At 45.1% G+C, this 27,415-nt stretch overlaps 1 protein-coding gene across 1 annotated transcript in view; it reads right to left on the bottom strand.

Moving 5' to 3' along the window:
* LOC138073027 (UDP-glucuronosyltransferase 1A1-like) overlaps nucleotides 1–26,697 on the bottom strand; it is a 141,487-nt gene extending 114,790 nt beyond the window's left edge. The window contains exon 1 of the mRNA XM_068964429.1: nucleotides 25,755–26,697. Within this exon, the coding sequence (XP_068820530.1) occupies nucleotides 25,755–26,606 (852 nt within the window). The 5' untranslated portion in view covers nucleotides 26,607–26,697. The remainder of the gene's footprint in view (nucleotides 1–25,754) is intronic.
* Between the last annotated feature and the right edge of the window lie 718 nt (nucleotides 26,698–27,415).

Raw genomic sequence — 27,415 nt, 5'->3', positions numbered from 1 at the left:
GGCTTTCTCTAGTTGTGGTGGGCGGGGCCTCCTCCTCACTGCGGGCGCATGGGCCTCTCGTCGTGATGGCGTCTCTCGTCGGGAGCAGGAGCTCTAGGCTCACGGGCTTCAGCTGTTGCAGCCCATGGGGTCAGTGGCTGTGGTTCCGAGGCTCGAGAAGACAGCACAGGTTCCGTTGGGGCGCGTGGACTTAGTGACTCCACAGTATGCGGAATCTCCCCAGACCAGGGATCAAACCCTTGTCCCCTGCATTGGCAGGCCGACTCTTATCCACGGCGCCGCCAGGGAAGTCCCACAACATATCTTTTTTGAGGTAGCCTCTATCCAACCTATAACCAAACACCAGCTCTCCACGGGACGTGTGAGTCAGGCTGGGGCTTGAACTTCATCCAAAGACTGGGGTAGCTACTGAAGTCGGTGTGGCCAAGTATGTGCTTTTTAAGAATGCCTTTTGCAGACAAGTGGGGAATAATTCAGAGGGGTCAGCGTGGACCCCAGGGGTCCTCCTCACAGGCTGTTTGTGTGAGGTGAGGGCCTGTATCCCAGTTGAAACCATATTGGGGACTGAGTCAATTGAGAGGCAGTACAGGAATTCTTCCAGCAGGGGGCGGTCACAGCAAACGTTCAGTTCGGTTCAGGTCAGTCGCTTAGTCTTCTCTGACTCTTTCCAACCCCATGGACTGCAGCATGCCAGGCCTCCCTGTCCATCACCGACTCCCAGAGTTTACTGAAACTCATCATTGAATCGGTGATGCCATCCAGCCATCGCATCCTCTGTCATCCCCTTCTCCTTCTGCCTGCAATCTTTCCCAGCAACAGGGTCTTTCCAAATGTGTCAGCTCTTCCCATCAGGTGGCCAAAGTATTGGAGTCTCAGCTTCAACATCAGTCCTTCCAATGAACACCAGGATTGATCTCCCTTAGAATGGACTGGTTGGATCTCCTTGCAGTCCAAGGGACTCTCAAGAGTCTTCTCCAACACCACAGTTTAAAACCATCAATTCTTCGGCGCTCAGCTTTTTTTATAGTCCAACTCTTACAACCATACATGACTACTTTAAAAAACCATAGCTTTGACTAGACAGAACTTTTTTGGCAAAGTAATATCTCTGCTTTTTATTATGCTCTCTAGGTTGGTCATAGCTTTTCTTCCAAGGAGCAAGCATATTTTAATTTCATGGCTGCAGTCACCATGTTCAGTGATTTTGGAGCCCCCCAAAATAAACCCTGTCACTATTTCCCATCTATTTGCCATGAAGTGATAGGACCAGATGCCATGATCTTCATTTTCTGAATGTTGAGTTTTAAGCCAACTTTTTCACTCTTCTCTTTTACTTTCATCAAGAGGCTCTTTAGTTCTTCTTCACTTTCTGCCATAAGGGTGGGGTCATCTGCATATCTGAGGTTATTGATAGATCCCCAGCAATCTTGATTCCAGCTTGTACTTCCTCCAGCCCAGCATTTCTATGATGTACTCTGCATAGAAGTTAAATGAGCAGAGTGACAATACACAGCCTTGACATACTCCTTTCCCTATTTGGAACCAGTCCATTGTTCCATGTCCAGTTCTAACTGTTGCTTCCTGACCTGCATACAGGTTGCTCAAGAGGCAGGTCAGGTGGTCTGGTATTCCCATCTCTTTCAGAATTTCTGACAGTTTGTTGTGGTCCACACACTCAAAGGCTTTGGCATAGTCAATAAAGCAGAAATAGATGTTTTTCTGGAACTCTCTTGCTTTTTCAATGATCCAACAGATGTTGGCAATTTAAACTCTGGTTCCTCTGACTTTTCTAAATTCAGCTTGAACATCTGGAAGTTCACGGTTCACGTATTGTTGAAGCCTGGCTTGGAAAATTTTGAGCATTACTTTACTAGCGTGTGAGATGAATGCAATTATGTGGTAGTTTGAGGATTATTTGGCATTGCGTTTCTTTGAGATTGGAATAAAAACTCACCTTTCCCAGTCCTGTGGCCACTGCTGAGTTTTCCAAATTTGCTGGCATATTGAGTGCAGCACTTTCACAGCATCAACTTTTAGGATTTGAAATAGCTCAACTGGAATTCCATCGCTTCCACTAGCTTTGTTTGTAGTGATGCTTCCTAAGGCCCACTTGACTTCACATTCCAGGACGTCTGGCTCTAGGCTGGTGATCACACCATCGTGGCCATCTGGGTGATTAAGATCTTTTCTGTATAGTTCTGTGTATTCTTGCCACCTCTTCTTAATATCTTCTATTTCTGTTAGGTCCATACCATTTCTATCCTTTATTGTGCCCATCTTTGCATGAAATGTTCCCTTGACATCTCTAATTTTCTTGAAGAGATCTCTGTTCTTTCCCATTCTGTTGTTTTCCTCTTTCTTTGCACTGATCACTGAGGAAGTCTTTCTTATCTCTCCTTGCTATTCTTTGGAACGCTGGATTCAAATGGATACATCTTTCCTTTGCTTTTTGCTTCTCTTCTTTTCTCAGCTATTTGTAAGGTCTCCTCAGACAACCATTTTGCCTTTTGCATTTATTTTTCTTGGGAATGGTCTTGACCCCTGCCTCTTGTACAATGTCACGAACCTCCATCAGTAGTTCTTCAGGCACTCTATCAGATCTAATCCCTTGGATCTATTTGTCACTTCCACTGTACAATCATAAGGGATTTGACTTAGGTCATACCTGAATGGTCTAGAGGGATTCCCTGTTGGCTCAGACAGTAAAGCACCTGCCCACAATGCAGGAGACCTGGGTTCAATCCCTGGGTTGGGAAGATCCCCTGGAGAAGGAAATGGCAACCCACTCCAGTGCTCTTGCCTAGAAAATTCCATGGATGGAGGAGCCTGGTGGGCTACAGTCCATGGGGTCACAAAGAGTCGGACACGACTGAGCAAATTTACTTGAATGGTCTAGTGGTTTTCCCTACTTCCTGCAATCTGAGTCTGAATTTGGCAATAAGGAGTTCATGATCTGAGCCACAGTCAGCTCCTGGTCTTGTTTTTTCTGACTGTATAGAGCTTCTCCATCTTTGACTGCAAAGAATATAATCAATCTGATTTCAGTATTGACTATCTGATGATGTCCATATGTAGAGTCTTCTCTTGTGCTGTTAGAAGACGGTGTTTGCTATGACCAATGCATTTTCTTGGCAAAATTCTATTAGCCTTTGCCCTATTTCATTCTGTACACCAAGGCCAAATTTGCCTGTTACGCCAGGTATTTCTTAACTTCCTAGTTTTGCATCCCAGTCCCCTATAATGTAAAGGACATCTTTGGGGGCTGTTCATTCTAGAAGGTCTTGTAGGTCTTCGTATAACCATTCAACTTCAGCTTCTTCAGCAGTACTGGTCGGGGCATAGGCTTGGATTACTGTGATATTGAATAGTTTGCCTTGGAAACGAACAGAGATCGTTCTGTCGTTTTTGAGATCGCATCCAAGTACTGCATTTCAGACTTTTTTGTTGACCATGATGGCTACTCCATTTCTTCTAAGGGATTCTTGCCCACAGTAGTAGATATAATGGTCATCTGAGTTAAATTCACCCGTTCCAGTCCATTTTAGTTCGCTGATTCCTAAAATGTCAGTGTTGACCCTTGCCATCTCCTGTGTGACCTCTTCCAATTTACCTTAATTCATGGACCTAACATTCCAGGTTCCTATGCAGTGCATAAAGGATGGGCCCAGAGAAGGCAGAGGCGGGGCTGCTGAGGGCATCCTGCATCGCCCAAAAAAGGACGGTTTGGATTTGGGAGCTGTGCATAGACAGGGCACTAGAAGGGGTTTCTTAGCTATGGGTGAAATGTTTCAGCCCCTGAACTAGTCCCCCAAACCCATTAAAAGGACTGTGAGTATAGGATGGGGGCAGGCACGTCTTGTCCCATTTAAGGGCTCTCTCCCCCATTCTAGGTGGTGCAGTGGTAAAGAACCCAGCTGCCAATGCAGAAACTGCAGCTTTGATCCCTGGATTGGGAAGATTCCCTGGAGCAGGAAATGGCTCTCCACTCCAGTATTCTCGCCTGGGAAATCTCATGGCCAGAGGAGCCTGGTGGACTACAGTCCATGGAGTTGAAAAGAGCAGGGCACGGCTGAGTGCTGCCACCACCACCCCCATTCGAAATTAACTCGCTGGCCTTTTGTGTAGACACTAGCGTCATCTGATCTCTGTTGGCACTTCTTGAACTCAGAGCCCCTGGGGAGAGCGGGACCCATGGAGGATGCTGGTACCTTCCCAGAGATGGAGGCAGGGCTTGGCAAAAGCAGGGCTGTGGGGAGGGAGGAGCATGTCTTCCTGGTGCCTATGAAACACCAGAAGGATATGTCTAAGGTGGTTGGCTTCCTGGGTCTGGAGCAGAGGAGGGTCTGAACTGCACAGATGGACTTGGAACCCTCAGTATACGGTGGAGACTGAAGCCAGGGGTGTGTGTGAGGTCACTCCAAAAAAGTCCAAAAACAGAAAAGGACATTTCTCGAGCATGACCCCTGAGAGAGAGGGTGTTCCCCCACTTCCAATCTCATAAACCTAAACATAAAAGTTAAAACTATCATATTAAACTTTTTGAAGGAAACATGGGACCAAATCTTCACACCTTGTGCTTAGTCGCTCAGCTGTGTCTGACTCTCTGCAGCCCCAAGGACTACAGTCCACCAGGCTCCTCTGTCCATGGGGATTCTCCAGGCAAGAACACTGGAGTGGCTTGCCATGCCCTCCTCTAGGGGTTCTTCCCAACACAGGGATCAAACCCAGGTCTCCTGCACTGCAGGTGGATTCTTTACCATCAACTTTTTTGAAGGAAACATAAGACCAAATCTTCACACCTCAGAGTAGGCAAAGATTTCTTAGGACACAAAAGTAGAGACTATTAAAACTCGACTCATCAGACTTTATCAAAACATAAAACTTCTGCTCTTTGAAGGATACCTTTTTAAAAATATAGAAGTGTAAACCAGACACTAGGAGAAAGCATCAGCAAGATATGTATCTGATAAGGACTTGTATACAGAACGGATAAAGAACACTTGTAACTCAGAAAGAAGAAGACAAACACCCCAATAAAAGTGAGCAGAAGAACACAGATGATGAGTCCAGACCCACAAATGTGAAGGGATAGTTGTGTGGAAGAAAAGTACGCATGTGATCAAAAAGCACATGAAAAGATGTTATCAGTCATAAAGAAATGCAAATTAGGAGTTCTCTGGCGGCCTAGTTGTTAGGATTGTAGCCTTCACCGCTGTGGCCCAGATCCAAACCCTGTTTGGGGAACTAAGATCCCACAACCCATGCAGCATGGCCAAAATAGGATGAAATGAATGAAGGAGGGAGGGCAAGCAGGAAGGAATAGAGAGGGTGGGAGGGGGGAAGGAAAGAAGGAAAGAGGGAAATACAAATTAAAACCAGGATGAAATTCCACATCCCCACAAGAGTGGTTAAAATATAAAAAACTGACAATAGCAAGTGTCACCAAGAGTGGAGGGCAGGAATATAAAATAGTTTTATATTTTACAGCTGCTTTACAAAATAGTTTGGCTGTTTCTCATAAAGTTATACATGCTGCTGCTGCTGCCGCTAAGTCGCTTTAGTCGTGTCCGACTCTGTGCGATCCCAGAGATGGCAGCCCACCAGGCTCCGCCGTCCCTGGGATTCTCCAGGCAAGAACACTGGAGTGGGTTGCCATTTCCTTCTCCAATGCATGAAAGGGAAGAGTGAAAGTGAAGTCGCTCAGTCGTGTCCAACTCCTAGCGACCCCATGGACTGCAGCCTATCAGGCTCCTCAGTCCATGGGATTCGTCAGGCAAGAGTACTGGAGTGGGGTGCCATTGCCTTAGCAATCCTACTAAGTATTTACCCAAGAAACACAATACAATTTATTCACAAAAACACACATACTCAAATATTCACAGCAGCTTTTTTCCATTCATATTTGTATAATTTCATTCAGATGAAACTCTAGAAAGTACATTGTAATCTCAGTGACAGATATAGGATCAGTGGTTGCCTAAGGCCTAGGGAAGATGTCGGTTGACTGGGGTAGAAGACAAAGCCAGTTACTGAAGTGACTGATAGCTTTCAATGAACAATATTGGATTTGTGAGCTCCAAAGAAGATTTAGCTTCAGGACCAGGGACGTGATCACTCAAGAGCTTTTGTGTATCAGAGTTTTATTAAAGTATAAAATGGAACAGAGAAAACTTCTGACATAGACATCAGAAGGGGGACAGAGAGTGCTAGGCTTATCAAGGCCTTATATACTTTTTTCAGGCCCACTGCCACAATAGACATTTTAAATTAACAAGATTAGAACTAACAATAGAAAGTGCTTACCAGACCCACCTGACCTGCCTCTTCAGAAACCTGTATGCAGGTCAGGAAGCAACAGTTAGAACTGGACATGGAACAACAGACTGGTTCCAAATAGGAAAAGGAGTACGTCAAGGCTGTATATTGTCACCCTGCTTATTTAACTTCTATGCAGAGTACATCATGAGAAATGCTGGGCTGGAGGAAGCACAAGCTGGAATCAAGATTGCCAGGAGAAATATCAATAACCTCAGATATGCAGATGACACCACCCTTATGGCAGAAAGTGAAGAGGAACTAAAAAGCCTCTTGATGAAAGTGAAAGAGCAGAGTGAAAAAGTTGGCTTAAAACTCAACATTCAGAAAATGAAGATCTTGGCTTCTGGTCCCATCACTTCATGGCAAATAGATGGGGAAACAGTGGAAACAGTGTCAGACTTTTTTGGGCTCCAAAATCACTGAAGATGGTGACTGCAGCCATGAAATTAAAAGACGCTTACTCCTTGGAAGAAAAATTATGACCAACCTAGATAGCATATTGAAAAGCGGAGAGATTACTTTGCCAAAAAAGGTCCATCTAGTCAAGGCTATGGTTTTTCCTGTGGTCATATATGGATGTGAGAGTTAAACTGTGAAGAAAGCTGAGCACCGAAGAATTGATGCTTTTGAACTGTGGTGTTGGAGAAGACTCTTGAGAGTCCCTTGAACTGCAAGGAGATCCACCCAGTCCATTCTGAAGGAGATCAGCCCTGGGATTTCTTTGGGAGGGATGATGCTAAAGCTGAAACGCCAGTACTTTGGCCACCTCATGCGAAGAGTTGATTCATTGGAAAAGACTCTGATGCCGGGAGGGATTGGGGGCAGGAGGAGAAGGGGACGACAGAGGATGAGATGGCTGGATGGCATCACTGACTCGATGGACGTGAGTCTGTGTGAACTCCGGGAGTCTGAGTGAACTCTGGGAGTTGGTGATGGACAGGGAGGCCTGGCATGCTGTGATTCATGGGGTCGCAAAGAGTCGGACATGAACTGACTGAACGACTGACATGAGCGACTGAACTGAACTGAACGAAACCAGACCCACTCCCATAATATACATTTCAAGATGACAGGATTAGTCAGAAGGTTCTTGTTAAGGAGAAACATGTCCTGGAGCCAGATACATTGTTATGTTGACTAATCCAAAGCAAAGTAGAGGAAAACATTTGTCCTTATCTCCTTGAGAGCCCCAGACCCCTTTCTCCTTCTCAAGGACTCCAGGCCCCTTTATCCAACTCGGAGACCCTGGACTTCTTATCAACCTACCTAGGAACTGACTCTTTCATGATGAAAGTGTCCCGTATCTTGACTGTGGTGATAGCTACATGGGTATACACAATTATTATAACTCAGAAATGTACAAGTAAAATGGTACATTTTACCACAGCAACGGCTTCCCAAGAGGCACAGTGGTAAAGAATCCGCCTGCCAATGCAGGAGATGCAAGAGACACAGGTTCAATCCCTGGAGTAGTGGCAAACCACTCTAGTATTCTTGCCTGGAAAATCCCATGGGCAGAGGACAGTCTCTGCACAGGGTTGCAGAGACTGAGCACTCACACCACTCCACGCGAAGCTACACTGATGCATGTCAATCATACCTCAGGAGCATTAATGTTTTTAAAAAACTGAAAAGATATAATGCAATTGCAAAAGTGTTTAACTTTCCTGAGCTGATGAAGACCAAAATTTACCATGGAAAACATTAACAGAAAAAGACCCCATAGCTAATAGTATTTCTTTCAGATGCTGGTGAATATTTTTAATTTTAAGTTTAAATTTAAAACTATCTATGAGCATCACAGGAGGGGGAAAAAAAATTCCCTAATGGAGAATGAAAGTCAGAGACTTTAAAAGCCAAATGCTTATAAGCCCCCAAATGATTACCTTAAAAGCTGACAGATTATCCTTTCCTGGGGACATTCATATTTGGAAAACTCAGTGGTGGCCACAGGACTGGAAAAGGTCAGTTTTCATTCCAATCCCAAAGAAAGGCAATGCTAAATAATGTTTAAAGTACTGCACAATTGCACTCATCTCACACGCTAGTAAAGTAATGCTCAAAATTCTCCAAGCCAGGCTCCAACAATACATGAACCGTGAACTTCCAGATGTTCAAGCTGGATTTAGAAAAGGCAGAAGAGCCAGAGATCAAATTGCCAACAACCATTGGATCATTGAAAAAGCAAGAGAGTTCCAGAAAAACATCTATTTCTGCTTTATTGACTATGCCAAAGCCTTTGACTCTGTGGATCACAGTAAACCGTGGAAAATTCTGAAGGAGACGGAAATATCAAACCACCTGACCTGCCTCTTGAGAAACTTATATGCACGTCAGGAAGCAATAGTTAGAACTGGACATGGAACAACAGACTGGTTCCAAATAAGAAAAGGAGTATGTCAAGGCTGTATATTGTCACCCTGCTTATTTAATTTCTATGCAGAGTACATCATGAGAAATGCTGGGCTGGAGGAAGCACAAGCTGGAATCAAGATTGCCGGGAGAAATATCAAGAACCTCAGATATGCAGATGACCCCACCCTTATGGCAAAAAGTGAAAAAGAACTAAAAAGCCTCCTGATGAAAGTGAAAGAGGAGAGTAAAAAAGTTGACTTAAAGTGCAGGGTCCAGCCCCAGTGGATCCAGGGTAATTCGAAGGGGAGACGGAATTGGCATCCTAGGAAAAAACTTATTTAATTACAGATATAAAGAGAGATTAGAAAAGGATAGTGTAGTAGGAAAATTAGTGGAGAAAAAGAGGCTGAATAACTTGGTTTATGTGGGATACCAATAAAGCTTCGAGACAAGAAGCTTGCACCACCTACATAGGCCACAGGCGTCTTTCCGTTCTCCCGAAGGAGAGGAGGCACTGAGGCCTCCCCGGTCTAATCTTAGAAGCCCAGGCAAAATTAGCAGGCTTGGTGAGTACCCACACTCCAGATGGGAATTCAGCCAGAAAAACAGAGAACAAGAAAGAAACGACATGGGGGAATCAGTCTTTCCAGAAACTGATCTGTTTTCTTTATTTTCAGGTTTGCTTATATACTTTTTGTTATACATAGGGATGAATACAGTCACTCAGGGTCAGCAGACCTGACCCTTGTCAAAATCAGGTGCTTCATATAAAATTATCAGGTGCTTCATATAAAATTTATATTTCTCCCGGCAATCTTGATTCCAGCTTGTGCTTCCTCCAGCCCATATAAAATTATGGGTTTTACATCATCTTCTGGCCATGAGGCCTGCTGACATTTTATGGCCCTTTCTGATAACAGTCAGTCAGAAAACTTGTTTTTTCCAGGGGTGATTTTTTCTTAAACCAGGTGCCACCCTCCAAATAAAGTTGCATTCCTATAGGGTGAGGGTGTAGTGGGTTACAATCAAGAAAGGAATTTTCTTAGCCTAAGGTTTAACATGATTAATCTTAAAGGTTAATACTTATTTCTCCTATATGCTAGTTATATTCATTATAAGGGCAGGGAATATGGAGATTTAGCAGCAAATATTGGCTCAACAAATGAAAAACCCTTCACCAATATAATCTAATCAACCCACTAATACTATACTAATAATTTTATAACTTCTCAAAAGAATCTGTATATGGAAAGTTTAAAGCATCTCATGCCTCTCACGGTTGGGAGGCTGTAAACAATCACATGTGGCCGGACGAACCTGTTCAGCCAGGCTAGAGAAACTTCAGAGGAGTTCGAAAGTTGAAACACTCTTGTCACGCCCAGGAATTTTTATTAACTGGAGCTGCAATTTAACTCCTTCTCCGAGAGAGGTGGTGGGGGGTCAGCCCCCAGGAAAGTCAGAGGTGTAGGTGAGAGCATAAAACAGACTCTGGTTTTGGGGGTAGATGCTCGGGAACAAGGGGTTTCCTGAGGCTTGATTCCGCCTTTGCGTATGCTAAAGCCTCCTTCCTCATGACTTTTGCCATGGGCGGAGTTCCTCACGCTGGCTCCCGGCATCAAAGCTCAATATTCAGAAAACTAAGATCATGGCATCTGGTCCCATCACTTCATAGCAAATAGATGGGGAAACAGTGGAAACAGTGACAGACTTTATTTTTCTGGGCTCCAAAATCTTTGCAGATGGTGATTGCAGCCAGAAATTAAAAGACACTTGCTCCTTGGAAGGAAAGTATGACCAACCCAGACAGCATATTATAAAGCAGAGACATTACTTTGCCAACAAAGGTCCGTCTAGTCAAAGCTATGGTTTTTCCAGTAGTCGTGTATGGATGTAAAAGTTGGACTATAAAGAAAGCTGAGCACCAAAGAATTGATGCTTTTGAACTGTGGTGTTGGAGAAGACTCTTGAGAATTCCTTGGACTGCAAGGGTATCCAACCAATCCATCCTAAAGGAAATCAGTCCTAAATATTGATTGGAAGGACTGATGTTGAAGCTGAAACTCCAATACTTTGGCCACCTGATGTGAAGAGCTGACTCATTGGAAAAGACCCTGATGCTGGGAAAGATTGAAGGCAGGAGGAGAAGGGGATGACAGAGGATGAGATGGTTGGGATGGCATTACCGACTCCATGGACATGAGTTTGAGTAAACTCTGGGAGTTGGTGATGGACAGGGAGGCCTGGCATGCTGCAGTCCATGGGGTTGCAGAGTCAGACAGGACTGAGCAACTGAACTGAACTGAACTGGGGACATTCCTATTTAATGCTCACTCATATTTTCTTGAAAGAAACTCAGATTAGGGCACAGAGATCTCTACATGATAATAGATCTATAACAAGCTGAAAACATCTTCATTGTGTCCACTGTAGAAAGTCATTAAGAAGTGACTCATCCCAGCAAACTCCTCTGGACTTCAGGAGAGGCTCTGCAAGCTGCTCTGAGACACAACCTGTGTTACTGTCCAAAGTGATTTTGGAGCTCAAGAAAGTCCATTGTACCACTGTCCACAATAGTCAAAAGCTGGATACAACCCAACGTCCACCAACAGCAGAATGGATCAGAACAGAATTGTGGTATGTTCATACAATGGACCACTCTTCAGTACTTAAGATGAACAGACTACAGCTTGAAAGAACACGTGACATGAGTCTCTCATACATAAAGTTGAGCAAAAGAAGCAAGAAAAAATCCAGTATGTTTCTGTGTGTATAGAGTACTCAAGCAAGTAAAACTCACCTATATTACTTAGTGATGCACAGTTGGATGACAAAACCATAAATAAAGGCAAAGAAATCAGTGTCACAGAAGCCAGAACAAGGATGGAACAGCTATGATGGGGAGCAGGTACCCAGGGTGGGTGTCTGTACACCGGCAGGGCACTATGTCTTGGTGGTGGTGGTCTACTTGCTGAGTCATGTCTGACTTGCAACCTCATGGACTGTAGCCCACCAGGGTCCTCTTTCCATGGGATTCTCCAGCAGGAATACTAGTGTAGGTTGCCATTTCCTCCTCCAGGGGATCTTCCCTACCCAGGGGTCCAACCTGAGTCTTCTGCACGGCAAGCAGTTTCTTTACCCTGCCTTCCTTTTACTATTTCTTGACTGCAGTGAAACTTACAGGCTACTCACTTTATATTTTTCTGCTAACATGTGCGTATATATTTGATGTACTGTTCTGTGTGTTCTATTTTCTAGCCTCAAGAATGTATTCACTGCCTTCCCCATGCCAGGCACTGACTAAGTGTACAAAGATGCCCAAGACAGGGTCACTATCCTGGGGAGGTCGTGCCCAGTGAGAATGGGCAGGTCATCTGTCCTGCAACATGGGTCCTGCCCTCTCCGTGGGTCTGTCGTGGGAGGCAAGATCTCCTAGCCGAAAGAGTGGACTGAATCTTGGAGTAACTTGCATATTACATTTGTGGGAGGTAGAGAAGGCAAGACTATGGGGGAGACCCAGATTTGGGGAACTTTAAAACACATTTTAGGGCTTCCCTGGTGGCTCAGTGGTAAAGAATCTGTCTGTCAAGGCAGGAGACACGGATTCAGTCCCTAGTTCGGGAAGATCCCACATGCCGCGGGACAAGCTCATGTGCCACAACTACTGAGCCTTGCTCTAGAGCCCAGAGCCGCAACTAAGGAATCTGTGTGTGGCAACTACTGCAGCCTGAGTGCTCCAGAGCCCGTGCTCAGCGATGAGAGAAGCTGCTGCAAGGAAAAGCCTGTGCACTGCAACTAGGGGAAGCCCACACAGCAACAGAGACCCAGCACAGTCAAATAAGTTAATTAGATTTCTAAACTACATATTTTAATCTTGAAAAGGAAAAGGGACAACTTAAATGCTCATCAGTAGGAACAGGGCTAAGTGAACAGCAGCTTACTCACACAGTGCAGGTATAAGGAGGGAAATAAACCTAGGTGAACCACCAGAGAGAGATCTTACACAAAGTGGTGAATGGAAAATACTGCTAGCAGGAGGATCTAGGCAGCGAGGACTATCCATGAAAAGTGCACCAGATTGTTCTTGGCATGCAGTGAGCACTCAACAGGTAAATCTCAGCTACTTATATGTAAGTTTAAGGTATACAACATGATGATTTAATACATGATGTCCGTATTACAATATGGTGACCCCAGTAGGGTTAGCTGACACCTTCATCACATCACATAATTACCATTTCTTTTGGTGGTGAGAATATTTAATGCCTATGCTCTTAGAAACTTTTCTTTTTGGCCACACTGCACAGCTTTTAGGATCTTAGTTCCCTGACCAGAGATTGAATCCAGGCCTCCTGCAGTGGAAGTGCACAGTTTTAACCGTTGGACCACCAAAGAATTCCCAGAAACTTTCAAGTATATATACAGGGTCATCAACTCTCTAGTTAACCATGCTATACAGTTAGTATATCTCCAGAACAGTCATACATTGCTAGAGGTAAATAAAATAGTGCTTCCACTGTGGGAAACAGTTTGGCAGTTTCTCAGTAAGTTAAACACAGAATTACTGTCTAATCCAACACTCCTGGGTGTATACGCAAAAGAATTGAAATAGCATGTTCAGACTGGAACACAAATGTTCATAGCAGCACTGTCTGCAATAGCGAAACGTGGAAAGCCAAGCAACCATCAACTGATGAATGGATAAGCAAAATGTAGTCCACACATACAATGGAATGCGATTCAGTCATAAAAAGATGTACTGATTTCATGTGGATGAACCTTGGAACATTAAGCTACGTAAAGAAGTCAGATACAAAAAGGCCACCTATTCCATAATTCCATTTCTATGAAATATTCAGAATAGGCAAATCCATAGAGACAGATAGTAGATTAGTGGTTGCCAAAGGTGTGGTCATAGAAAACACCCTCTTCTAACAACACCAGAGAAGACTCGACACATGGACATCACCAGATGGTCAATACTGAAATCAGATTGATTATATTCTTTGCAGCCAAAGATGGAGAAGTTCTATATAGTCAGAAAAAAACAAGACCGGGAGCTGACTGTGGCTCAGATCATGAACTCCTTATTGTCAAATTCAGACTTAAATTTAAGAAAGTGGGGAAAACCACTAGACCATTCAGGTATGACCTAAAGCAAATCCCTTATGACTATACAGTGGAAGTGAGAAATAGATTTAAGGGACTAGATCTGATAGACAGAGTGCCTGATGAACTATGGATGGAGGTTCATGACATTGTACAGGAGACAGGGATCAAGACCATCCCCAAGAAGAAGAAATGCAAAAAAGCAAAATGGCTGTCTGGGGAGGCCTTACAAATAGCCGTGAAAAGAAGAGAGGCGAAAAGCAAAGGAGAAAAGGAAAGATATAAGCATCTGAATGCAGAGTTTCAAAGAATAGCAAGAAGAGATAAGAAAGCCTTCCTCAGGGATCAATGCAAAGAAATAGAGGAAAACAATAGTATGGGAAAGACTAGAGATCTCTTCAAGAAAATTAGAAATACCAAGGGAACATTTCATGCAAAGATGGGCTCAATAAAGACCAGAAATGGTGGGGACCTAAAAGAAGCAGAAGCTATTAAGAAGAGGTGGCAAGAATATATAGAAGAACTATACAAAAAAGATCTTCATGACCCAGATAATCACAATGGTGTGATCACCAACCTAGAGCCAGATATCCTGGAATGTGAAGTCAAGTGGGCCTTAGGAAGCATCATTACAAACAAAGCTAGTGGAGGTGACTGAATTCCTGTTGAGCTATTTCAAATCCTGAAAGATGTTGTTGCGAAAGTGCTGCACTCAATATGTCAGCAAATTTGGAAAACTCAGCAGTGGCCACAGGACTGGAAAAGGTCAGTTTTCATTCCAATCCCAAAGAAAGAGATTGGGAATTCCAGACCACCTGACCTGCCTCTTGAGAAACCTGTATGCAGGTCAGGAACCAACAGTTAGATCTGGACATGGAACTGGTTCCAAATAGGAAAAGGAGTATGTCAAGGCTGTATGTTGTCACCCTGCTTATTTAATTTATATGCAGAGTACATCATGAGAAACGCTGGGCTGGAAGAAGCACAAGCTGGAATCAAGATTGCCAGGAGAAATATCAATAACCTCAGATATGCAGATGACACCACCCTTATGGCAGAAAGCGAAGAAGAACTAAAGAGCCTCTTATGAAAGTGAAAGAGGAGAGTGAAAAAGTTGGCTTAAAGCTCAACATTCAGGAAACTAAGATCATGGCATCTGGTCCCATCACTTCATGGCAAATAGCTGGGAAAACAGTGGAAACAGTGGCTGACTTTATTTTTATGGGCTCCAAAATCACTGCAGGTGGTGGTTTCAGCCAGAAATTAAAAGACGCTTACTCCTTGGAAGGAAAGTTATGACCAACCTAGACAGCATATTAAAAAGCAGAGACATCACTTTGTCAACAAAGGTCCATCTAGTCAAGGCTATGGTTTTTCCAGTAGTCATATATGGATGTGAGAGTTGGACTATAAAGAAAGCTGAGCACCAAAGAACTGATGCTTTTGAACTGTGGTATTGGAGAAGACTCTTGAGAGTCCCTTGGACTTCAAGGAGATCCAACCAGTCCATTCTAAAGAAGATCAGCCCTGAGTATTCATTGGAAGGACTGATATTGAAGCTGAAACTCCAATACTTTGGCCACCTGATGTGAAGAGCTGACTCATTGGGAAAGACCCTGATGCTGGGAAAGATTGAGGGCAGGAGGAGAAGGGAATGACAGAGGATGAGATTGTTTGATGGCATCACCGACTCAAAGGACATGGGTTTGGGTAGACTCTGGGAGTTGGAGATGGACAAGGAGGCCTGGCGTGCTGCAGTCCATGAGATGGCAAAGAATCGGACATGACTGAGTGACTGAACTGAAAGGCTGTGGGGAGGAGGGTGTGGGGAGTGACTGCTTAATGAGGAAAGGGTTTCCCTTTGGGGTGATGACAACATTCTGCAACTAGATAGTGGTGAGGGTGTGCAACACTGAGGGTGTGCAACACTGAGGGTGTGCTAAGTGCTGCTGAACCACACCCTTTAAAATGGTCGTTTCTACTATATGTGTATTTCACCAGAAGGAATAGGCTACCCACTCCAGTATTTTGGGGCTTCCTTGGTGGCTCAGACAGTAAAATTATCCTCCTGCAATGCAGGAGACCTGGGTTCAACGCCTGGGTCGGGAAGATCCGCTGGAGAAGGGCATGGCAACCCACTCCAGTATTCTTGCCTGGAGAATCCCCATGGACAGAGGAGCCTGGAGGGCTACAGTCCATGGGGCTGCAAAGAGTCGATGCAGCTGAGTGACTAAGCACAGCAAAGATGTGCCTCAGTGGTAAAGGATCCATCTGCCAGTGCTAGAGACCTGGATTTGATGCCTGGGGGGAAAGATTCCCTGGAGAAGGGCATGGCAACCCACTCCAGTATTCTTATCTGGAGAATCCCATGGACAGAGGAGCCTGGGGATCTACAGTCCATGTAGTCGCAGAGTCAAACGCTATTTAGAGACGGAACAGCGAACAAGCAAGGTGAAACGTATAGTTACCATACAGCCCAGCAATTCTTCTCCTACGTATATACCCAAGAGAGGTGAAAGCATATGTCCACACAAAGCTTGTGATCAAATGTTCACTGCAACATTATTCATAAGAGCCAAAAAGTAAAATAAGGCAGAAGTCTGACAAGTACACACATAGAGTATACTACATCAGGATTGAACCCAAGCCTCCTGCATTGCAGACAGACTCTTTACCATCTGACCCATCAGAGAAGCCCCAGAACAAAATATTATTCCGCAATAAGAATGGATGGACCTGGAAGATGTGCTGTGTGAAAAAAAAATCAACCACATATTCATATTACATATTCCATTTGTATTAAATGATCAGAATAAACAAATCCATAGAGACAGAAAAGGAGGGTTGCCAGGGGCTAGGGAGAGGGGAGATTAAGGAATAGCTGTTGATGCTAAAGAGTATTCTGAGGACTTCTTGGAGGTCCACTGGTTAAGACTTCACCTTCCGATGCAGAGGGGAGCTGGTTCCATTCCTGGTTGAGAAGCTAAGATCCCATATGTCTTGCAGCCAAAAAACCCAAACATAAGATAGAAACAACATCATAACAAGTTGTACAAAGACTTTAAAAATGACTCACATCCAAAAAATCAATAAGACTTTATTCTGAGGGTGATTGAAAATATTCTAAGATTAGTTGGGCTGATGGTTGCACAAATGTATGAATGTACTCCAAATCCATCGAATTGTAAATTTTAATGAGGACTTGTATGGCTTATGGCTTCCCTGGTGGCTCAGCTGGTAAAGAATCCACCTATAATATGGGAGACCTGGATTCGATCCCTGGAGAAGGGAAAGGCTACCCACCCCAGTAATCTGGCCTGGAGAATTCCAAGTACTGTATAGTCCATGGGGTCACAAAGAGTTGGACACAACTGAGTGACTGTATGGCTTATAAATTATAACTCAGTAACATTTCTTTTTTAAACCCACTTTATCTTTCTCCTAGAATTATCTAAATTACTAGCCAACCAAGTTGCTTATATTTCAGACATTCCCATTGAATGCTTTCTTTTTTAACCCCGACTCATTCTAGTACTTAGCTACTCCTTAGAAGTTACTTATTAACATAAACAGTGATGTCAAAATTACTGTATGTCTGTTAATCTCCAAGACAACTAGTCATGAAGATAAACATGGAATTTTGAACGAGAACCAACCTGCTGAAAGCACTGTAGACATTGGCTCAAGTCTTAGATTTTTAAAATCGCCTGTTAAGAATGACTTGGCATTTTGGGGGTTTTGTTCCCTTGACTTGCCTAAAAGTTAATCCTCAGTTCAACCTGCAAGCCTGAGTGAGTATTGCTTGTAGAGACCACTGTCGGGAGACAAGATGAGTTCAGAAGGGGAGCAGAACACCTTTGCCACCCCCTCACCACCTAGCTGGGGGTCCTGTGGGAAGAAGTCACTGATGCTCACTTGGAAATTGTTCAGATCAGTGTCTCTCAGCTTCAGCACTTATACTGTTCTGGGGTCAGGTGATTCTTTGCTGGGAGAGGGTGGATGGGTATACTTCTTGTGCTTTGTGGGATTTTTAACAGCATCCCTGGCCTTTTCCTAGCAGATGACAATGGCGGTGGTTTAGTCACTCAGTCATGACCAGCTCTGCGACCCCATGGACTGTAGCCTGCAGGCTCCTCTGTCCCTGGGATTCTTCAGGCAAGAATACTGGAGCGGGTTGCCATTTCCTTCTCCAGGGCATCTTCCCAACCCAGGGATGGAACCCCTATCTCCTGTGTCTCCGGCACCATAGGTGGATTCTTTACCCACTGAGCCATCAGGGAAGCCTACATTATCCCCCAATTATGAGCCTACAGAATGCCTGCAGACATTGCTCCCTGGGGACAAAATCACCCCTGTTTGAGAACCACTATCTAAATGACTCCAGAACACAAGAGGAGAAAATTTGGAAACAGAAAAGCTAGTCCAGGAGAAATTGGAATCTGGTTTTCTTGGGAGGGAAATGCTCTCCAAAGAATGTGGCAAGAGGGACTTCCCTGGCAGTCCAGTGATGAAGACTTGGCACTTTCACTGCCAGGGAGGCACAGGTTCAGTCCCTGGTTAGAGTGAAATTTTCAGCCTGCGTTGAGTTAAGGTCCTGGGAAGGCAAGGATGGGGGCCATAGTTTCCTTCGGTGATCTACAAAGTGCTGTAATGTACTGCCCATTCGACCAACCCTCAAACAACCCTGTGAGGGGGTGAGGTAGGCCTGGTCAGGCCCATTTCAGCTGGGGAAGCCAAAATTCATGGCCACAAGACCAGGAGAAAGCTGGCCAGATCCACTGATTTGCCCTTTGGTTCCTTTCTTTCCTCCATGAGGCTGAGCCTTTCCAACTCTTGCCTAATTAGAAAAAAAGAGGGCTGGACCTCAGGGTGGGAGAAGCCAAGAAGTGGGTTTTCATCCCGCCTCTGCCTCCGGCTGCAGCCTATGGCCTCGGGCAGCTCCCTCAGCTCTTCTTGAAGCATCCATTTTCCTTTTTACGAGTTGGATGACCTCCTGTCTCTGGCCCCCTTCCTGTTATCCCAGCCTAAAGTCACTCTCTCGTATTTGAGTTGCACTGACTGGTTTCAAGATTGTCCCATGAACTGAGTCTCACCCACTTAACTCTATGGCTACCTGACTGTTCCCATTTCACAGATGGAGAAATGAACACCCAGAGATAAGCCATTTGCCTCTACCACACAGCCTGTTCAAATCCCAGCCTTACAGCTCTTGCCCTACTGAGGTCACGGGGACTAGGGAGGAATGCTTGGCGCCAGTGGAGCAGGGCAGACTGGACCCTCCCCTCCCTAATGATGGGCCAGGGCCAAGCACTCCTTCCTTCCTTCCCCCAAGGTGGGCAGAGAAAACATGCTGGGCCCAGAGCCTGAGGTCTGGCCAGGACTTGCCTCCATGATCTGTACAACCAAATACGAATAGAAACCTGTCCTTTCCAAGCTCCTTTCCTGTCCTTTCCTGGAGAAGGGAAAGGCTACCCACTCCAGTATTCCGGCCTGGAGAATTCCATGGACTGTATAGTCCATAAGGTAGCAAAGAGTCGGACATGACTGAGCACCTTTCACTTTTCCCAGCTCCCAGCAGCTCTCTGAATTGCAAGTGGAAGACACTAGGATTGCTCTCCGGGTTCCTTTGTTCTAAGAAAACACGTCAGTGGCTTTTATTTATTTTGGTTGCACGGGATCTTAGTTTCAGCATGCATGTGGGATCTAGTTCCCTGGCCAGGGATTGAACCCATGACCCCTGCATCACACCGGGAGTGCAGAGTCTTACCTACTGGACCACCAAGGGAAGTCTCTCCCATGGCCCTTCTAATAATGAAATGTAGGCTAAAGTCTTCTCTAAGATGGAGACATTTGACCTGAGCCTCCCAAAAGGAAGACACGTTAGCCATGGGATAGACTGGTCTCAGCTAAGAAGCCTGAAGGAACAACAGAGAGAGTGTTCCAGAAGGTGCTTGGGATCAGAGCCCCTGCGGGCAGAGGGGAAGGCACCCGAGGAAACGTTCCAGCAGCAGAACTGCTCTGGGGCCAGGTGTCAAGGTGCATGAGGGTGGAGCTGTCCTGGGCAGCGACAGGACACATGGCTTCACAACACGTGGGGCTGCCCCCTGGCCCAGGCTCTGAGAGCTTCCCCAAGGGAACCACCTGCCAGATGACCTCGGGCTTCTCTGAAGCATCTTGGCAGAAAAAAAAGGGAAGCCCTTGGAGGTGCCTGAGTCACTCCTTGGGCAGAGGAGGCCCTAGGGGCGGTGGTCAGAGTCACACCAACGTGGGCAAGTGGGGAGGGGAACCCCCTGCTCTCTATGTGGCGAGGCTGGGGACCCCCAGTTACCCTGAGCCCTTTCCTAGATCATGAATTATAGCTTTATGCAAGGAATGATCATCCGGCTCTGGTTTGCAAAAGACTTGGCCCATTTCTGAAAGCAGTACAGGGAGTATTTATTTTCAGCTAGGCCAACAGTTACCTATAAAACATGCTTGCTGATTTGATAAGCAAGTGTAATGTAGTTATTTATTCATTTGAATTCTTGCATTATTTCTGAAGTCAAGTGTGTCCTCAAACTTTTATTGGCCATTTGTGTGGTAGTTTTGTATTGCCTGATCACATTACTCGCCTGCTAAGGAGAGCTTGGGTTTTTTTGTTTTTAATATTTTTTTATTTATTTATTACTTCTGGCTGTACTGGGCCTTCAATTCTGTGAGCAGGCTTTCTTTAGTTGCGGAGAGTTGGGGGCTACTTGTTAGTTGCCATGCGTGAGCTTCTTGTCACGATGACCTCTCCTGTTGCAGTGCATGGCACTGGGTACAGTAGGTTGGTTCCATAGTTGAGGCACACGGGCTTAGTTGCCCCACAGCATCTGGAACCTTCCCTGACCAGAGATCAAACACATGTCCCCTGCATTGCAAGGCAGATTCTTAACCACAGGACCACCAGGAAAATCCTAGAGTTTTTAAATTTCTTTCTAGCTATAAATCAGGCCTTTATTCTTTTTGGTCTATACGTACCTTCTTTTTAAAATAATTTATTTACATGAAGTCACCTAACAAAACTAAGCATTTGAAGAAAACAGTTCTCTGCAATTAAGTACATTCACAATGTCGTGTGGCCACTAGCGCTACAGACTTCCAAAACAACACTCCAAAGTGCACATATTTCCATGGCGTTGAAATGGTTTGATTATTTGTCAAAAGAAACTCCATTTTTATTTCTGGGCACAATAAAGGACAGAAATGGTATGGATCTAACAGAAGCGGAAGATATTAAGAAGAAGTGGCAGGAATACACTGAAGAATTGTACAAAAAAGATCTTCTCAACCCAGATAATCACAATAGTGTGATCACCAACCTGGAGCCAGACATCCTGGAATGTGAAGTCCAGTGGGCCTTAGGAAGCATCACTACAAACAAAACTAGTGGAGGTGATGGAATTCCAGTTGAGCTATTTCAAATCCTGAAAGATGATGCTGCAAAAGTGCTGCCCTCAGTATGCCAGCAAATTTGGAAAACTCAGCAGTGGCCACAGGACTGGAAAAGGTCAGTTTTCTTTCCAGTTCCAAAGAAAGGCAATGTCAAAGAATGTTTAAACTGCTGCACAATTGCACTCATCTCACACACTAGTAAAGTAATGCTCAAAATTCTCCGAGCCAGGCTTCAACAGTACGTGAATGTTGAACTTCCAAATATAATTCAAGCTGGTTTTAGAAAAGGCAGAGGAACCAGAGATTAAATTGCCAACGTCTGTTGGATCATCCAAAAGGCAAGAGAGTTCCAGAAAAACATCTACTTCTGCTTTATTGACTATGCCAAAGCCTTTGACTGTGTTCAGTTCAGTTCAGTTCAGTCGCTCAGTCGCGTCCAGCTATTTGTGACCCCGTGAACCGCAGCACGGCAGGCCTCCCTGTCCATCACCAACTCCCGGAGTCCACCCAAACCCATGTCCATCAAGTCGGTGATGCCATCCAACCGTCTCATCCTCTGTTGTCCCCTTCTCTTCCTGCCCTCAATCTTTCCCAGCATCAGGGTCTTTTCCAATGAGTCAGCTCTTCGCATCAGGTGGCCAAAGTACTGGAGTTTCAGCTTCAATATCAGTCCTTCCAATGAACACCCGGGACTGATCTTCTTTAGAATGGGACCAAGGGACTCTCAAGAGTCTTCTCCAACACCACAGTTCAAAAGCATCAATTCTTCCAAGCTCAGCTTTCTTTATAGTCCAACTCTCACATCCATACGTGACCACTGGAAAAACCATAGCCTTGACTAGATGGATCTTTGTTGGCAAAGTAGTGTCTCTGCTTTTTAATAAACTGTCTAGGTTGGTCATAACTTTTCTTCCAAGGAGTAAACATCTTTTAATTTCATGGCTGCAAGCACCACCTGCAGTGATTTTGGAGCCCAGAAAAATAAAGTCAGCCACTGTTTCCACTGTTTCCCCATCTATTTCCCATGAAGTGATGGGACCAGATGCCATGATCTTCGTTTTCTGAATGTTGAGCTTTAAGCCAACTTTTTCACTCTCCTCTTTCACTTTCATCAAAAGGCTCTTTAGTTCTTCGCTTTCTGCCATAAGGGTGGTGTCATCTGCATATCTGAGGTTACTGATATTTCTCCCGGCAATCTTGATTCCAGCTTGTGCTTCTTCCAGCCCAGCGTTTCTCATGATGTACTCTGCATAGAAGTTAAATAAGCAGGGTGACGATATACAGCCTTGACGTACTCCTTTCCCTATTTGGAACCAGTCTGTTGTTCCATGTCCAGTTCTAACTGTTGCTTCCTGACCTGCATACAGGTTTCTCAAGAGGCAGGTCAGGTGGTCTGGTATTCCTACCTCTTTCAGAATTTTCCACAGTTTATTGTGACCCACACAGTCAAAGGCTTTGGCATAGTCAATAAAGCAGAAATAGATGTTTTTCTGGAACTCTCTTGCTTTTTCAACTATCCTGCGGATGTTGGTAATTTGATCTCTGTTTCCTCTGTCTTTTCTAAAACCAGCTTGAACATCTGGAAATTCATAGTTCACATAATGTTGAAGCCTGGCTTGGAGAATTTTGAGCATTACTTTACTAGCATGTGAGATGAGTGCAATTATGCGGTAGTTTGAGCATTTTTTGACATTGCTTTTCTTTGGGACTGGAATGAAAACTGACCTTTTCCAGTCCTGTGGCCACTGCTGAGTTTTCCAAATTTGTTGGCATATTGAGTGCAGCACTTTCACAGCATCATCTTTCGTGATTTGAAATAGCTCAACTGCAATTCCATCACCTCCACTAGCTTTGTTCGTAGTGATGCTTCCCAAGGCCCACTGGACTTCACATTCCAGAATGTCTGGCTCTAGGTGAGTGACCACACCATTGTCATTATCTTGGTCATAAAGATCTTTTTTGTACAGTTCTTCTGTGAATTCTTGCCACCTCTTCTTAATACGTTCTGCCTCTGTTAGGTCCATACCATTTCTGGCCTTTATTGAGCCCATCTTCACATCTTTGACTGTGTGGACCACAACAAACTGTGGAAAATTCTGTAGGAGATGGGAATACCAGACCATCTCACCTGCCTCTTAAGAAACCTGTATGCAGGTCAGGAAGCAATAGTTAGAACTGGACATGGAACAACAGACTGGTTCCAAATAGGGCAAGGAATACGTCAAGGCTGTATATCATCACCCTGCTTATTTAATTTATATGCAGAGTACATCATGAGAAACGCTGGGCTGGAGGAAGCACAAGCTGGAATCAAGGTTGCTGGGAGAAATATCAATAACCTCAGATATGCAGATGACACTACCCTTATGGCAGAAAGCAAAGAAGAACTAAAGAGCCTCTTGATGAAAGTGAAAGAGGAGAGTGAAAATGTTGGCTTAAAGCTCAACATTCAGGAAACGAAGATCATGGCATCTGGTCCCATCACTTCATGGCAAAAAGATGGGGAAACAGTGACAGGCTTTACTTTTTTTGGCTCCAAAATCATTGCAGATGGTGACTGCAGCCATGAAATGAAAAGACACTTGCCCCTTGGAAGAAAAGTTATGACCAACCTAGACAGTTTATTAAAAAGCAGAGACACTACTTTGCCAACAAAGGTCCGTCTAGTCAAAACTATGGTTTTTCCAGTGGTCACGTATGGATGTGAGAGTTGGACTATAAAGAAAGCTGAGCTTGGAAGAATTGATGCTTTTGAACTGTGGTGTTGGAGAAGACTCTTGAGAGTCTCTTGGACAACAAGGAGATCCAACCAGTCCATCCTAAAGAAAATCAGTCCTGAATATTCATTGGAAGGTGAATGAATGAATGGATCATTCATGGAAGTTGACTGAATGGATTCATTCTTGGAAGATGAATGAATAGATTCATTCATGGAAGGTGAATGAGTCAGCTTCACTGATGCTGAAGCTGAAAATCCAATACTCTGGCTGGGAAAGATTGAAGGCAGGAGAAGGGGATAACAGAGGATGAGATGGTTGGATGGCATTACCCACTCAATGGACATGAGTTGAGTAAACTCCAGGAGTTGGTGATGGACAGGGAGACCTGGAGTGCTGCAATCCATGGGGTCCCAAAGAGTTGGACACGACTAAGTGACTGAACTGACCTGAACTGAACTGAACCCTAATAATTTACAAATGTAAGTTGATAATTATGTATTGTAGTACAGAATGTTCTCTATTGTTAAATGGGATTGCAATTCACACATAAATGTAAGTCAAGCACCAGGTAAAGATTCATGGGGCTCAGACAGTGCAGCCACTATAATCTGGTTTTTCAATATGACTAAATACAACTTTTTTTTTTTCAAATATAAAATGATAGGTCTCAAGGTAACAAAAACACTATTTTCTTCCCTTCTTATGCCAAATGTTTCTTTGTACATTTTTGCTTATTAATGTCAATTAAAATTTCTCAGAACCCAGAATTTCTAGTTCCTGCTCTGTGCTTCCTGAAACCAGTCTAGTTAAGCTCATCAGCCCCTGCCTTGTTCCCACAGCTGCTGCCAACTGTCTAGCGTGTTAAAGTAATCAGCAGATGTTCAAGAAGGGTGGTGAGGGCCTTTGGGATTTATTTCAGGGTTTCTTTCTAACGAAAAAAAAATCATTTTAAAAGAGAGTTCCAGTGTGAACAAGTCTTTCAAAGTACCAAACAATCTCACGAAACTCACAAGTTTTTATTTTCCAAAGTAGCTCTGGGCCCTCTTCCACACATGTCAAGAGGGCATCTAGCGATACTTGCCTAGGTCAGCACACCTTTTCTGTAAAGAGTCAGATAGTAAATATGCAGGCTCAGCACACCCCACACATTGCTGTCACACAGTCTTTGTTGTGGTTTATAACATCCCTTCAAAAAAAAATGTAAAACCATTCTTAGCTCTGGGCAGATTCTGTCCACTAGCTATCTTGTGTTGACTCCTGGTTTAGGGTCCAGGGAAAAGGCAGTGCACAGAGATGGGAGAATGTACTTTTTTTTTTTTTTTTACTTTTTATTTTAAATTGCAGTATAGCCAATTAATAATGTTGTGGCAGTTTCAGGTGGACAGCAAAGGGACTCAGCCACAGGGAGAAGGTATTTGGACCTGGGCCAGCATGGACAGAGGAGCCTGGCAGGTTACAGACCACAGGGTGGCAAAGAGTCAGACACGACTTACCAACTAAACAACGATAGCAACAAACAAGCCTCTTAGCTCTGTGTCCTCTTGGTTCAGCTTCACCTGTCTCCTCAATAGACAAGCAGAGGATTTGGACTGGAAATTTCTCAGGCTCATTTGAGGATTCTGAGAGCACCCAGATAACCTCACTCAAGCTATCTCCCGCTGTTGCCATGCGCCACCTCTGCGTTCCTTCCAGGCCACAGCGTCATTCAGAACCTCAGCCTTTCCTCTCCTCCTCAGGCAGCCCTCCCCGGAGCCACATGCTCCAGGGAAGACAGAACAGGAAAGAACCACATCTGCCCAGGAAGACACAGGGCCACCCGAAAGAAAGCCAGCCACTCACCTGAGGTAGGATGCCCTGTTTCTTGCAGCTGGACCCTCCGATGAAGACCGTGTTGGGCATCACTGGTCTGGGATACTCGAACACAAAGTCGTATCTTAACAGCCAAATGGAGGCCTTCCGATACAAGGCCGGCAAGTGCACCTGTCTCCCAAGGAGTTCCCCCGCCAGGTCTTCGTACTTGGAATACAGCGCGTAGAGCAATATGTTCTCCAGGTAACTCACCAGGAAGTTGGCCACCCTTTGGAGGAAGGTCATCTGGTCTGAAAACTGAGTGTAGTACCTGGGGACATAGGACAAGGGGCTTGGAGTCCTGGTGAACGTGTTCTCCAGGGCACAGGGGAAGCCCCTGAAGAGATACACAGAGGGCAGGTTCAGGTACTCGGCCAGGATCACCCCGCAAGGTAAGGCCGGATCTGTGAACAGGGCGTCGAACTTGCTCTCCCGGAGGAAGCGCAGGGTGTCGGAGTGCCTCAGGAGACTCTGGCAGTTGAGAAAGTACATATTGATGACGATCATGTTGTTCCTATACTCCACCACAGGGGCAGTCACCAACCAGCGTGGAGAAAAGTGGTGTTTCCCGAAGGAACGGTAACGGGCTTCCAGCTCCTCCTGGTCGTAGGGCACTGGGTGGATTCTCCTTGTGTAGTGCCTGGACTCTTGGAGGAGCAGGTTGATTTCGGGCACCACCACCACGATCTCATGCCCTTTCTCACTGAGACGCTCAGCGATGTCCTTCATGCTGAGCCAGTGGCTTCCATCCTGAGGGACCACCAGCAGCCTGTCCCCCAGGGCGAAGCCCCAAAGTGCTAAGAAGAAAACTGCCACGGAAACTCTGCGAAGAAGGCAAGCCATGCTGGAGGCGGATGGGCAGATAGCAGCAAGAATAATTTACAGGCTCCAAATGGCCAAGCTCGGGGAGAATTTCTTTTTTTTCCCTCAACGAATCCCTGCCCTTCACAGACCCAGCCTACCTCTCCTTGCCCTGAACTGCCCTATTACATGAAGGAATCTAAATTAATGTTTAACCACTTCCAAGCACATGGCTAACTTGCAACAACCACGCCCCTTACCGGCATTCACCTGAACCTCTCGATTTATTTTTGTTTCTCTCTGCATCCCCAACAATGGGTCTGTCCCAGTCCCACTGGGGGACATCTCAGAGGGTCCCGGGGGCTGGCTTCAGCCCTCCATCCTGAGCAGTTCCCACCCAGGATTCTGCAACATCCGTGACCATGTCCATGGACAAAAAACTCTCAGGGCTTCCCCACTTGTCAACTTTTCTCATTCCCAAATGCAAGGGGAACAGATGCAAGTTCAGGCATCTGAACAACAACACAACAAATCCTGGTTACCACAGCGACGGCTGGATTCAAGAGAGGATGAAGAAAGCTACCCTGGCAGAGAGGAATCTGACCTTCCTCCCACCCCACTTCTCCTGGTCTCACCACTGTGCCTGGGGGCTCTCTGTTATACCAGAAGACAAAAGGAATCCCAACAGGGAGCTTCCCCGGTGGCTCCGGAGTCAAGCGTCCACCTGCCCGTGCAGGAGACCGGGGTTTGATCCCTAGCCCGGGAAGATCCCACGTCCCACAACTACTGAAGCCTTCAGAGCACACACTCTGCAATAAGAGAAACCTCCATGATGAGAAGCTGGTGGAACA

The sequence above is a fragment of the Capricornis sumatraensis genome, chromosome 2, assembly GCF_032405125.1.
Source record: "Capricornis sumatraensis isolate serow.1 chromosome 2, serow.2, whole genome shotgun sequence".
In the NCBI taxonomy this organism is placed as follows: domain Eukaryota; kingdom Metazoa; phylum Chordata; class Mammalia; order Artiodactyla; family Bovidae; genus Capricornis; species Capricornis sumatraensis.
This window is presented reverse-complemented; position numbering and strand designations above follow the sequence as displayed.